The 14,599-nt window shown below is 43.3% G+C and overlaps 1 protein-coding gene across 3 annotated transcripts in view; it reads left to right on the forward strand.

Moving 5' to 3' along the window:
- Nucleotides 1-14,599, forward strand: part of FTO (FTO alpha-ketoglutarate dependent dioxygenase) — a 462,015-nt gene that overhangs the window by 416,621 nt on the left and 30,795 nt on the right. Inside the window, exon 10 of one of the 3 annotated variants that reach the window (XM_015442739.4) lies at nucleotides 2,118-2,672. The exons of the other annotated variants lie outside the window; for them this stretch is intronic. Within the exon in view, the coding sequence (XP_015298225.1) occupies nucleotides 2,118-2,146 (29 nt within the window). The 3' untranslated portion in view covers nucleotides 2,147-2,672. Of the gene's footprint in view, nucleotides 1-2,117; nucleotides 2,673-14,599 lie in introns of those variants that run through there. 3 annotated transcript variants of the gene reach the window in all.

The raw sequence follows: 14,599 nt of genomic DNA on the forward strand, positions 1-14,599 counted from the left end.
TGCTGTCCCCAACTGAAAAACCTGATTATCCTTTCAAACAGGGAATTTGGCTTTCCACGTTGATATCAGCGCAGTTAACCTTCAAACCCCCAAGGCCTGCAAGAGATGAATCAGTTTCTCAGAGCAGCCAAAGCTGTGGCTTATAACTCATCCAATCCAGAAAACTGGACCACTGGTCACCGTCCTTCCCCCTGCCCCCAACTCCGCAGACAGAGGTTTCTAGTTGATTATGCCTTGATTAGAGTCAGGAGAGAAGCAAGCCAGGTATATAGGATTCCCATTATCCTTCCCTCCTCTGTTCCCGACCAGGGTCATGCTGAGAGGGATCTCGGTGAACATGTGAACAATCAAGCCATGTTTACCATGGACGTTTAGTTTTCTTTTCTCAAAATCAAAACAGAGTTTAGTAGGCAGTATATTTCATACATGCCCCTTGATCAATGGAACGATCTGTCAGAAGCCATTAAAGCCCCCATTAGCTTGGATGCATTCAAAGCTAAACTATTGGATCATTTAAGGGCTGCAGTGATTGTTTTTAATATACCGTACATTGATTTCTCCCTGTAAGCAGCAACATAAGTTTGAAACTAACTGTGTATGACTAAGGCTCCATTTGCTGTCTCCAGCCCTCTGCGAGAAGCATGGTTTCACTTCGACCAGAAATGTCTGTGTATAGTTTTCAAAGAGATGCAGACCCTGTTCGATTTCCCAAGGTTTAGACTGGGTCGGGTTGTTATTTCTTTTTTCCCTGAGCTTTCTCCCATTTCTTTGTGCCCATTAAGTGAGCTGTGCATGCAGAATGGGAGAGGCATCCCTGCCAAGGACCTCAAGTGAAAGGCGGTGGGAGAAATTGTTCTGAAAGCATGAAGCCCAGCTGAGGCCAAAATCAAAGTGAATTTGACAGCCTTGGGCCAGCAAAACTCTGTAGCCAGCAGAAAGCAATACATGTGTGACTGTGTCAGGGGCATCCTCACTGGTGTGCTGAAGGTACCTTGGAAGGGCCAGATGAGGAAGGTAGCCAAGGCCACAGGCCCTCTTTGGACTGCCGTATTGCCAGCGCTTCATAGTATCGACTCTTCCGTCTTAGCCAACACACACTTGTTGATTCCTGCCTAAAAATCAGACTCTGCTAGCACCACAAGGTCCCTGTCCTCAAACTCCTATTGTTAATCAGCATTTCTGGTTTCTGTCCTTTGCTCATTTTAATACCTGAGCCTGAGGATAGGAGTGCAGCGTGGTGAAAGAAGCGATAGTTACCACATTTGCAAAGGCACATACCCCAAAGAGAAGTTTTTAATATGTCACACCCATTTTATAGATGGGGCAATGGAAGTCCAGATGGGAGAAGTTATTTCAGGTGAATTATAGAAATTGGATTTTGAGTTTCTGGTATGTGTTGAGATTTGGGAAGATTGTGAACATTCTTAAGTCCTCCTCCCAAGTTCACCTTCAACATCCTAAAGCATGTTGAAGAAGAAGGTGGTTCCAGGTCACTTACAAGAACAGGAACAGCCTCTCCCTCAAAATTTGAGCCCAGAAATGAGAACCTCTGTTACTCTAGAAAACAGTGTGTGTGCTATTGTTTTTTCCATGAGTCACAAAGATCCACAAGATACTGGTGATTTTACATATTATTAGAGCCACTGAAATTTATGATGCAGGATATTAACGTCAAAGAGGCCAAGATGCATCGTTCAGAACACTGGCAGGTCAAGCACAAACCACCGTAGTAAAATCAAAAGCTGGAGTCAGCAAAGTATAGCCCACAGCCAAATCTGGCCCATCCCCGGTTCTTATAAAGTTTTATTGGAATGCAGCCATGCTCATCAGTTTATGTATTATCTATGGCTGTTTCCAACTACAGTGGCAGAGTTGAGTGGTTGCAAAGGACCACAGGGCTCTCAAAGCCCCAAATAGTCATTGTCTGACCCTTCATAGAACAATTTTGCTGACCTCTAGCCTAGCTCCAAGGATTGGTGTATCACCTGTGGTCGTGCCTATTAAGCAATTAACGTCATGTCTAGTACTTGGTAATGACTCAGCGTGTATCAATTACGATGATAAACATCATCATGGCATCCAAACCAAAATACTCATGCCAGCATCTGTCTGTACAGAAACATGGGAAAAACAGCGATGCTATTAAGGAGCAAAATCGACCCAGGAGCAAAACCTAAGGCTCTTTCTGAATTAAAGAGGCCCGAGTAAGGTAGTGAGAGGACCATGGAAAGCCTTCCCAGGAGGATGGAGAGCCACGCTCCCGGCTTTCAGGTTCAGATGTCTCCTCTCAACAGAGGCCAGCTCTGCAGGGAAGCAGGCTGAGCTCGATCTTCCCTGCGTTAGAATTGCTCAACGGGCGAAGCACTCCTGAGCCCTTCACGTTGCGGAACAGCGGGAAGATTATTCCAACGCCTCATTAGGAAAGGTGATAATCTGGTCTGTGGTTTCTTTTTCGGTGGGGCATGGGATGGGGGTGAGTGTCATGCTTTCTAAGGCACAAGGCTGACTAAAGGGTGTCCTATTTATAAAAGTCAGTAAAACACAGCAGCTTCCTATTCTGTGCTTATTACCCAGAAGCCCCTGGCTCTTAGAGTTTCTATTAAGATGTACCCCATAAATATATACGCCTCCTATGTACCCACAAAAATTAAAAATAAAAAAATTGAAATCACTCATTTATGCTTGGTGTTATGATTGCAACTAAGAATCCTGGAGTGAGCTGGTTACAAAGTGAGCCCGACTTTCCATGGATGCACCATCCCAGGGTGCGCCGGGAGCCCCGCTGTCCATGGAGGCACCGTCCCAGGGTGCGCAGTGAGCCCCGCTGTCCATGGAAGCACTGTACTACCATGCGCTCCTCCTTAGAGCTCTCTGCACTCTGCCTTTGCTGCCCACACTCTCCAGGAGCACCTTAGTTGGATCTTTACTTCCTTACTGCCTCTATTGCCACTCGAATCCTTAAGTCACTTGTAAGACACTCCACGTTGATCATTTTCATTTGTTCTGTAACCAGAGTGTTTATGAACACAATTTTACTTGCCAAATTTGGTTTCCATGTTGGACTAGAGGAACTAAAGGGCAGGACTTACTGGATCAAATTTTTACTTCCATTTTATGGCATCCCACAGGACTCAAGACTTCATGTCCCCCAGATTATTTGATCTTCAACAACTGTCAATCCAGCTAACTTTTATCTGACACATAATAGGTGCTCAATAAACATTTGTTAGCTGATTATTTGCTAAAGCAAAATTGATCTGATCTCAGCATCCCCTGCTTTAAGATCTCCTCTAGTTCACCCTTCCCTTTGGGTTTTCCGACCACAGCTTGCAAGACTGTTTGAAATCTTCCCCTACCTCTTACAGTTTCACCTCCCAAAACTTGCTTCTAACCTTTGTTCCAGTTACACCCAATTTTGTACCACATCCTGAGTTGTTTCATGTCACCAGTGCTGTGTAAGGTGAGTTGACCATGATTCCAGTGGAACCTGAGCAGCAGATAAGAGGAGAAAGCTGAGAATGGGCGAAGCTGGGGGGAATTTGGTCAGCGAAGTTAGTGTCTCAAAGCGACACTTAACTGAGGAGGTACCGACATGATAGACAGATGTCTGAGCTGGTGCTTGGGGCAAGGCAGCCAGTGGGGTCTGCAGAAGGTCTTGTTCTGTCTTGATTAAAGGAGTATGAGGAAGCACTCCAAGCAAGGCACTGCAAGGCTATAGTCCAGCTCTCAGAGAGCAAAATCACAGAAGACAAACTGCTTTGGCCAATGGAGGTTGAGGGAACACTGGAAGAACTTGGTGGACATGGACTTGGGGCACTGAACTGACATCAGATCCCACTGTGCTACTAAGATGGTGGAGTCACTTCATAAACCTTTTTTTTTTTTTTTTTTTTTTTAAGACAAAGTCTCACTCTGTCGCCCAGGCTAGAGTGCAGTGACACAATCTCGGATCATTGCAACCTTCGCCTCCTGAGCTCAAGAAGTTCTCCTGCCTCAGCCTCCCTAGTAGCTGGGATTACAGGCACCCACCATGCCTGGCTAATTTTTTGTATTTTTAGTAGAGACAGGGTTTCACCATGTTGGCCAGGCTGGTCTTGAACTCCCAACCTCAAGTGATCCGCCCACCTCGGCCTCCCAAAGTGCTGGGGTTACAGGCATGAGCCACCGCACCTGGCCCCATCGTAAATATTTAACTTACGAATTCAGTTACCTGTGCTCAGCAAACACACACAAAAAGGCAAAAGAGCATAAGGGTTCCATCCCCAAACTGCACTCAGGGATTGCACAGCCTGGAGTGTGGGAAGATGTGAGAACAGAGAATCTCTGTTTTCTCATTTGGGAAGCTACTACGTGGCTTCTAACCCAAGCCAGAGACTTCACGTTGTGCTCAACTGAAGAACGACAATCTGCTCCTGCACCTGACGAAGAACTATCGAGACATTTCACTGAAGAGGATACACAGGTGGCAAATAAGCACATGAAAAGATGATCAACACCCTTAGCCATTAGGGAAATGCGAGTTAAAACCACAATGAGAAATCAACACACACTTCTGAGAATGGCTATAATTTTTCTCTGTTGAGAATGCAGAGATGCTGGATCACTCACACATTGCCGGGGGAGGATGTCAAATGATATCACCACTTGGAATAATCATTTGGCAATTTCTTCTAAAACTAAACATGACCCAGCAACTGTATTCTCAGGCACTGTCCCAGAGAAACGAAACCTGTATCCATGCAAGACCTGTACATGAATGTTCATAGCAGCTTTCAGAAGCGCCCCAAGCTGTAAACAACCCGAATGTCCTTCTGAGTCATTAGTTAAATTTTGGTACATCCATACCCTGAAATACTACTCAGCAATAAAAAAGGATAAACTATTAGATGAATGTCAAGGGAATTAGCTGAGAAAAAGATCCAATCTCAAACAGGTTTATGCTGTATAATTCCATTTACATAACCTTCTCGAAATAACAAAAATCTGGAGCTGGAGAACAGAATCCTGGGTGCCAGGGCTTAGGGAAAGGAGGGAGGGGGTGGGCGTGGCTATAAAGAAGCAGCAGCACAGGCCCCTCGTGATGGTGAAACAGTTTGTATCTTGATTGTAGCAGTGGTTGCATGAATCTATACATAGGATAAAGTCATGTAGAATTGTGCGTATGTGCACACGTGCACACACACATATACACCATGTGTGTGAAACTAGTGAAATCTGAATCAGCTCTATAGATGGTCCCAATGTCAGTTTCCTGGTTTGGATATTGCATTATAGTTATAGAAGATGTTACTGTCTGGGGAAACTGGGTGAAGGATACACGGGACCCCCCATATGTATATTTTTTGCAACTTCCTGTGAATCTATAATTATTCCAACATAAAAAACTGAACAATGAAACTGACCGGGAGAGAGCTTACCGGCTTCCAACCTGGCAGCTCCCTAGGGGATTCTCATGAGTAGTTTCCACTGTACATAACTTCATGCATGGAGCCCTCGTAAGATGGGACTCCTCTCTGGGAGCACAAGTGCACATCCACGCTTTGTTCAAGCAGATTGACTTCCCTGGGCTGCTGCTGCTGTGTCCTCATGCATCCTGCTGGGAAGACACTCATTTCCCCATTCACTGGGAAGAGACTCTTTTGGATGAGGTAGGATGTTTGGTCACAAGGACCTTTGGTAATCTGAAATGTCCTTTTAGTTTATTTTAAAATATTTTTGGGCAAACATGTAGTATTTAATTTTTTTTTTTTTTTTTTTTTTTTTTTTTTTGAGATGGAATCTCGCTCTGTCACCCAGGCTACAGTGCAGTGGTACAATCTCAGCTCACTGCAGACTCCACCTCCTAGGTTCAAGCCATTCTCCTGCCTCAGCCTCCTGAGTAACTGGGACTACAGGCACATGCCACCAAGACTGGCTCATTTTTGTATTTTTAATAGAGACGGGGTTTCACCATGCTAGTCAGGCTGGTCTTGAACTCCCACCTTGCTCTCCCAAAGTGTCATAGGCGTGAGCCACCATGCCCAGCCTTTTTGCAGTTTTAACGTCGCTGACATCAGGATGCAGCTTACAATGATAGCATGTCATAGTCTAACTGGTAGTGTTTTATTTTTTCTTTCTTAGTGATACATAAAATGATGGTGTACCTTACAATTGAAGGAGTCTTTGTATCAATGAAATACGGTATCCAAAGTCTTCATAGTCATTTATTTTCAAGAGCTCCAAGTACAGATTTCAGCTGGAGAGTTAGTAAAGATGTAACGTACATTCTTGAACCTCCATTTGGGGTTAGATGACACTGGGGTGGGGTGTAAGGTATTGAATCTGCAGTTGCATCTAAGTTCATGTGTATTGGATGGTGGGAATTTTTTTCATTAATGTATAATTCTTACTCTTCTTTTTAGAATTACTTCTTTTCTGTTCCTGCTTCTCGAATGCTTGCTGGGGGATTTCTTTTCTTTTGAGAATGTTAAACACAATAATAAGGAAAAAACTTCACAGTGACTCCGTCTTTGAAAACTGATATTAAGGTGAACATCTAGTGGAAATTTGGGGTTTGCTGGGCTGCCACAGGCAGTTTGCATTTAAACGAGCTGCAGCTTTGATTTAAGAATCTGACTTGATGGGTAATATATCTAAAGCAGAAGATAATATATATAGTGTTTCCATCAGAAATATCAAGTTCTTTGTGCAACGTGTTTATTTCTCTGAGTGATTATGTATTTAATAAATAACGTGTTTCAATGGGTATTATTTTCATTTCAGTGTTTAATACTTCTACAATATGTCTCAGATTCGGGGTTGAATGGCACCTGATAAATTACGAGCTGTTATTAGCTGCTTTCTTGTTGCATCTTAATTATTAGGTTGAAAAGAAAGGGCAGACTTTTATAAGCATTCATATTTTCTGTTTACAAGGCTTTTACTGACGTCTAATAAATTTAATTACCTCTAATAAGAAGAGGAAATGAAGTTCTATTTAGCAAATTCATAGCTTTGAAATGCATCTTGTAGCTTTATGAGCATGGCAAGCTCCAGGAAAGTGAAAGCTATTTAAGGAGCTGTTGCTGGGTTAAACTAACTGCAAAACTGTTAAATTATTTTTGTTTCCATTTTATTGCTTAACCTCCAGGGTAAACTTCGGGCTACCTGATAAAGCAGCCACTGCGGAACTTTAAACTTTACATGCTTTACCCCACAGGGCCGAAGCGGGCTCCTGTATTAAAGCTACATTTTTCAAACATAATTTTAAATTTGGAAATTGATTGTGTCTTGACCTACTTATTTCCAAGAGCTGTTCATTCCCGACTCCTTTGTTTTGCTCATATTATAAATCTATTGTTCTTTCAGGAGGGCCCCCAGCTGCTAAGGGGGTGGAGGGAGGAATCAGTGCAGGGAAGATGAGCTCATTCTGCCAGCACCACCATCATTTGAATCAGATCCACCATTAACTGGGACTCCGGCTGTAGGAAAAACACCTCGGGTCCGTGAGCGTCCACTTCCGACAGCGGGGCTAGGACAGAAAGAAGACTGCTGGCTTAGAAGGGTTGTGTTTGGGGAAAGAGGGATCCTACAGAGTATTTAAAGGCTTATTTTATAGGGCATCAGATAGTTAATTTGGATTTATTTTTTGGTCCAATATCTTCCCAGCTAATACTTTATAAGCATCTAGGTTTCCATTTATTGTAGTCTACTGGCAGACAGACCCTTGGCAGAAAAAAACCACGCTACTTTGTGATAGCTCTTTCTTTTCGTGGTCTTTCTTTAAAACCTAAAAACAAGCCAGGTATTAACAGGAAGGTCTTGTGAATCAATGATCATCTCTGAATGTGTCCCCAGCCCTGAGGCCTGCTCTCACTGGGACAGCTGCTCTCCTCTGAGGAGCTGCCTCGGGGTCCATCCTCAGCTCCTTCTTGGTCCTCATCACATGCTCCCCATCCCTCCAGCCGAGGGGTCGCATCCTGCAAGAGTTTAAGACGAGTCTAGGCAACACGGCAAGACCCCCATCTTTAAAGAAAATAAAAATTAGCCCAGTGTGGTGGTCCCTGCCTGGAGTCCTAGCTACCCAGGGGTCTGAGATGGGAGGGTCACTGCAGCCCAGAAAATTGAGGCTGCAGTGAGCTGTGGTCACACCACTGCACTCCAGCCTAGGCAACAGAGTGAGACCTTGAAAAAAAAAAAGGAAAAAGAAAAAAAAAAGAAAGAGAAGAGAAAGAAGGAAAGAAAGAAGGAAAGAAAGAAAGAAAGAAAGAAAGAAAGAAAGAAAGAAAGAAAGAAAGAAAGAAAGAAAGAAAGAAAGAAAAGGAAGGAAGGAAGGAAGGAAAAGACAAGACAGAAAGAAGGAAGAAAGAAGAAAGAAAGAAGACAAGAAGAAGAAAGAAAGAAGAAAGAAGAAAAGAAAGAAAGAAGAAAGAAAGAAAGAAGAAAGAAAAAATATACAGAAAAAAAATTATTTTCTTTAGAAATGGGGTATTGCTTGTTGCCTAGGCTGGTCTTAAACTCCTGGCCTCAAGTAATCCTCCTGCCTTGACCTCCCAAGATGCTGGGAGTGCAGGTGTGAGCCACTGCACCTGGCCTTTGAGCATATGCATGTTTGCCGTTTCAATTTCTTTTTTTGAGAATTGCCTGTTCAGATCTTTCAACATTTAAAAAATCTCAGTCCTTTTTTTATTGATTTGTGGGAGCTCTTTATATATTGTGGAGCCACTGCACCTGGCCTTTGAGCATATTTTATATGCGTATTTGCCATTTCAATTTCTTTTTTTGAGAATTGCCTGTTCAGATCTTTCAACATTTAAAAAAATCTCAGTCCTTTTTTATTGATTTGTGGGAGCTCTTTGTATATTGTGGATGTTATCCCCCTCTCTGTTGTATGTGTCACAAATATTGTTTTCCAGTCTATTATTTATCTTTGAATGCTGTGATTAGATGGCTGAATGAACAGTTGTATAACAGATGGACATTTTCTATTTCAAAGGGAATGGAGCCATCATTTCCCCTGGACTATCCCACTTACTTCTCCAGTAATCATTAGTGCTGTTTGTCAAAGACTTCTGGCTTTCCAACTTCTGAGAACGTGGTAAGATTGCACTTCCCAGCCTTAGGTAGGACACATGATGGGTTCTGGCCCAAGAGTTTTGAGCAGAAGTATCGTGGGTTGCGTTCAAACTAAAGAATTTACTTGCTGGTGCAAGAGCTTTGGACATATTTTTCTCTGTCGTGTGCTGCTCTGTCAGCTGGAGTCCCTGGATGAGTAGGAGGAGCCCTTTTGACAACCCATGATGGATCAGTAGCATGAGTGAGAAACATGGGGGGTGCTTGTTACCTAGTATAACCTAGTCTAGCCCAACTGACACACCTTCTGATCTAATCTGAACTCCAATTATAACTATTCCTGGAGGAAAGGAAAAGGAAGCCTAGTTTTCAGTTACCAAATTTCTTTTCTTTCCTTTGTAAAAAAATGTTTTGTGGCAAAAAAATATGTAATAGAACCTTTATCATTTGTTTAGGCCGGGTGCAGTGGCCCATGCCTGTAATCCCAGCACTTTGGGAGGCCAAGACAGGCAGATCACCTGAGGTCAGGAGTTCAAGACCAGCCTGGCCAACATGGTGAAACCCCGTCTCTACTAAAAAAAAAAAAACAACACCCAAATTAGCCAGGCGTGGTGGTAGGCGCCTGTAATCCCAGCTACTCAGGAGGCTGAGGCAGGAGAATCGCTTGAACCTGGGAGGTGGGGGTTGCAGTGAGCTGAGATCATGCCATTGCATTCCAGCCTGGGAGACAAGAGTGAAACTCCATCTCAGAAAACAATTATCATTATTAATATTTTTAAGTGTACTACTCAATGAAATCAAATACATTCACATGGTTGTGCAACCATCACCACTATACATCTCCAAAACTGTTTTTATCTCCTCATTCTGAACTTTGTACCCATCAAAGAATAATCCCCATTCCCCCATCCCTCCAACCCCTGGTGACCACTGTTCTACTTCCTATCTCTGTGAATTCGTCTATTCTAAGCACCTCATGTAAGTGGAATTGTATCGTATTTGTCCTTTTATGTCTGGCATATTACACTTAGCATAATATCTTTGAGGTTCCTCTCCATTGCAGCATGTATCAAAATTTCATTCCGTTTTAAGGCTGAATCATGTGCGACTGTCTATTTTGTTCCATATTCTACATTTTGTTTGTCCATTCATCCTCAATGGACATTGAGGATTCTTTATACCTTTTGGCTACTGTGAATAATGCTGCTATGAATATGGGTGCACAGAGACTTGTTTGAATCCTGCTTCCAATTCTTTTGTATATGTAACCAGAAATGGAAGTGCTGGGTCCTACGGTGATTCTATGTTTGATTTCTAAGGATTCGCCATACTGTTTCCTACAGCAGCCGTGCACATGGGTTCCAATTTCTCCATCCTCAACAACTCTTGTTTTCTCTTCTGTTTTTTTTTTTTTTTAAATAATAGTCATCCTAGTGGATACGAAGTGATATCTCACTGTGGACCTGATGGTGTCTTCTCAACCCTTTCTTTGCCAAGGAGGAATGAAGCCATAGTTATCCCTGTCTCTACAGGTCGGAAAAATACATTCAGTTTGACTCTAAGTAGAAAAGTACCCCTTGACAAAATTATGACATGGATGAATTCAGGCTCTTCTACCTCTTCTTCCTGTGTCTTACGCCCCTTTCCAAATGCCCCTTTGAACAATCCCTGTTCCTCACTGAGGACCTCATTTACACTAACAAGAGACTGAGACGTCCCAGAAATGTTTGCTGTTTAAACACAGGGAGGGAGGAATCCATTGCGCAAGTTCAAAATTCCGTGAGGAAATATTTTGGGGGTGGGGAATCCCTGAAATTGAATGCCATGGACAATAATGCCTCCCGAGAAGGATGCCCCCACCCCACAAGCCACATCCTGAGTCACAGCTCTACCTATTCATCGCGCTGCTGTTTGATTTACTGTATTTGGAGTTAGGCTCTCCTGGATGTGCTATTTAAGTGACAGCATGATTCTATGACTTTACCCGGAAGTTTCCCTGGGAACCCATAAAGCCCAACTATAACATTCAGCAGCTTTACTGGAGTTGAGCCTATAATAGGACTGAAATGGAGTTCTGACATTCTGGAATGTTCTTAGGCTCTACCAAGCGATGGCCACGTGCAGGATCTCAGAGGCTTGATCTGGGCACCGTGAGGTAAAGGCGTCAGGATATAGACCCACGCTCAGCATGTCTGGTCTGTCAGGCCTTGTCAGATTCCATCTTCAAATAGGACACTCATTAGCCCTGGAAGCACCCCAGAGTGACAGCCAGAGTGGCCCCAGGGCTACTTAGCCATGTGCCTTTGGGCATGGAAGCTGGGGGCTGCCACTTCCTGTCCCCGTAGGAGGTGGGGGTGTGGAGCTGTGGCCGGTGAGACTGAGGCTACAGGAAGGTTGGCCTCCCCAGCTCTGGTCAGTGATTTGGTCCTAAGTAGCTCTGCTTGGCTGTTACAGGAGATAACTAGAGCCGGGTCCAAGGAGTGGAGATTGTGGAGGTGATTTCTGAAGCAGTTGGCAGCTCAGGATAGGCAGTGCCCCCTCCTCTTTCCTCTGGGGTACTGTGGGCAAGAGCCATGCTGACCGTGTGGCCCCACTGTCGCCTGCTTCTCCTCTCTCCGTTCCACCTTGGATGCCTCTCACTTGGCTCCTGGGCACCTACTGAGGCTCCAGGGCTACATCTTTGCCATGAAGAAGAACCATCATGGGGAAAAGACACTTTCTTTTCAGTCCCTGCTCCAAAAGGATACAAGACCCCATCCTATAATTCCTCATAAGAAAGCCGAGACCACACAGCAATGAAGGCTGAAGTTTGAGCAAGGGTTTGATGACAACTACAGGGACCTACAACATCCAAAAAGAAAACCTAATGCTAAAACTCAGACTCTCTCCCTAGAAACCAGGGGTCCTTCCACTTCACAAGGGAGGCTACGTCTGCCACCTCTTTCTTTATCCCCCACTTTGCTACCCAATGCGGGAACCAGACACGAAATCTCTTCCTGATGGTCCTCTCTTTCCTCACTCCTGGTCCGAAGTCCTGACTGTTGAGCTCTTGTAAGAAAATGTTCTTTAAAAAATCTGATAACATCGTTATAGTTTCTGCAGAGATAAGCATTGTTCTTTGTGAGGCCAGCATTTGACATGAAGAAGCAGATGTCTTAGCGTCTCATCTATGACATGTGTCCCTGGATGACTGTACTACCTCAGGACAGTGAGGGAGGGTCTTATCCTAACGTCAGCATGAATTAACTTGCCCCCCACAAGGGTTCCCTCCCACAGTGGGAGTTACCTCAAAGGCCAGCCCAAAGACCTGTCCTTGGAACTGCCAAGAGTTCAGAAACACTGGAGTCGAGTTGCAAGCTACCCTGCTAATACTTCCTATTTTCAACTACAGAATGGCCAGTTGCCCCCACAGCTGCAGGGAGATAGCAACCAGATCGTTAGACTGGATCCCAATGAACAGTCCAATCCACTCTCCAACAGGCTTTCATTGAACATCCTCACCTCCTGCTACGTCCTGGAAGGACCCTGGCCCAGATAAACCCACTTTAGTAGAAAGAAAGAACACAACAGAAATAATACGATGTGATTCATAATCAAAGACCAACTCAGAAAAGGAGACTTCAGTTAGCAAGAAACGTGTCATAGAGCCATATTTTAGAGTACATTTGCTCTGGGAATTTGTAACAGTCTTAGAATTCCAGAGTTGGAAGGATCTTGGAAACCAACTATTCTAATTCCTTCATTTTCAAGGAAGGAGGCAGAGATCTCAAACAGTGATATGACTTGCCCAAGGTCAAACAGAACTGGGCCTGGTGCTTGGGTTTGCTGACTTCTGGTTCTTCATGTGTATCATGGCAAAACTGGTGCTCTCAGTGGCAGTTGGCACCTGAGGCTTTAAAGGATGCAGAAGGATTCATCTTACCTGAACTCACTGGGGCTTAAGTTGGCTGAAAGCAGTGTGAGCTTCCTCTGCTTCTGAAGACCCAGGCCTGACTCATTTGTGACTGGATCATTTGCCTGGTAAGCCAGCAGCATCCTGGCCAATCTCCACCCTCTCCCTCTCCCCTTCAATGCACCAGCCATCTCCCTCACACCCAGCTCTAATCGGTGCCACGCCTCCACTCAGGTCCTCCCAGTGACTCCTACCACCCTCTTGGGATCTGCTAAAGTTAGTGGATGCACTTTTTTCCTTGACTAAGTCTTACATTGATCCTTTTTATCACTGCCAAAGAGGTTACTTTCTAAAAATGGAGATATATTTCATGCACCAAAAAATTCATCCTCTCAAAGTGTTCAAGTCAGTGATTTTTAAAAATTTTTTATGGATACACATTTGTACATATTTGTGAGGCATGTGATATTCTGATACATGCATACAATGTGTAATGATCAAATCAGGGTAATTAGGATATCCATCACCTCTAACATTTTTCGTTCTTTGTTTTGGGAACATTTCAGATCTTCTCTTCTAGCTATTTTGAAATATACAACAAATTGTTGGCAACTGTAGTCACCCTACTGCACTATCAAACCCTAGAACTCATTCCTTCTACCTAATTCTATGTTTGTACCCATTAACTACCCTCTCTTCATCCCACCTTCCACCACTCCCAGCCTCTTGTAACCATCATTCTGCCTCTACCTCCATGAGATCAACATTTTTAGCTCTCACATATGAGTGAGAATATGTGATATTTGTCTTCTGTGCCTGGCTTGTTTCAATTCAGTGATTTTAGCACATTCACAAAGCTGTAACATTATCACCGTTATCTAACTTTAGAATATTTTCATCACCTCCAAAACAAATCCCATACCCATTAGAGGTCACTTCTCACACCCACTACCTTACAGCCCCTGGCAACCATTTATCCATTTTCTGTCTCTCTGGACTTTATTATTCCAAACCTTTCATATAAATGGAATCATACAATATGTGGCCTTTTGCATCTGACTTGTTTCCCTTAGTACAATATTTTTGAGGTTCCTCTGTGCTGTAGCATGTATCAGTACTTCGGTGCCTTTTTATGGCTGAATAATATTCTGTTACATGGCTAGACCACATTTTGTTTATTCACTAACAGATGAACACTTGATTGCTTCCACTTTTTGGCTATTATAAATAATGTTGATATAAATATTTATGTACAAGTTTTTGTGTGGACATATGTTTTAAGTTGCCTTGGATGTACACCTAGAAGTGGAATTCCTGGGTTCTATAGTAGCTGTGTGATTTAACTTGTGGGGGAACTGCCAAACTGTTTTCCAAAGTGGCTGTGCCATTTTGTATTCCCAGTAGAAGTTTATGAGCATTCCAGTTTCTCTGTATTTTCACCAACACTTATTATTGCCCATCCTTTTTATTATAACTGTCCTATAACTGGCACAGGAGTTGTATGACAGGAAATGGGGATGAAGACCAAACATATATTTCACAGCATGTTTTCAGGTACTTATTTGCCATTTGTATATAATCTTTGGAAAAAATGTCTAATTAAATCCTTTGCTTATCATTGTTTTTTTTTTTTTTTTTTTTTTGACAGAGTCTCAC

Source organism: Macaca fascicularis, chromosome 20 (assembly GCF_037993035.2).
Source record: "Macaca fascicularis isolate 582-1 chromosome 20, T2T-MFA8v1.1".
Taxonomy (NCBI): domain Eukaryota; kingdom Metazoa; phylum Chordata; class Mammalia; order Primates; family Cercopithecidae; genus Macaca; species Macaca fascicularis.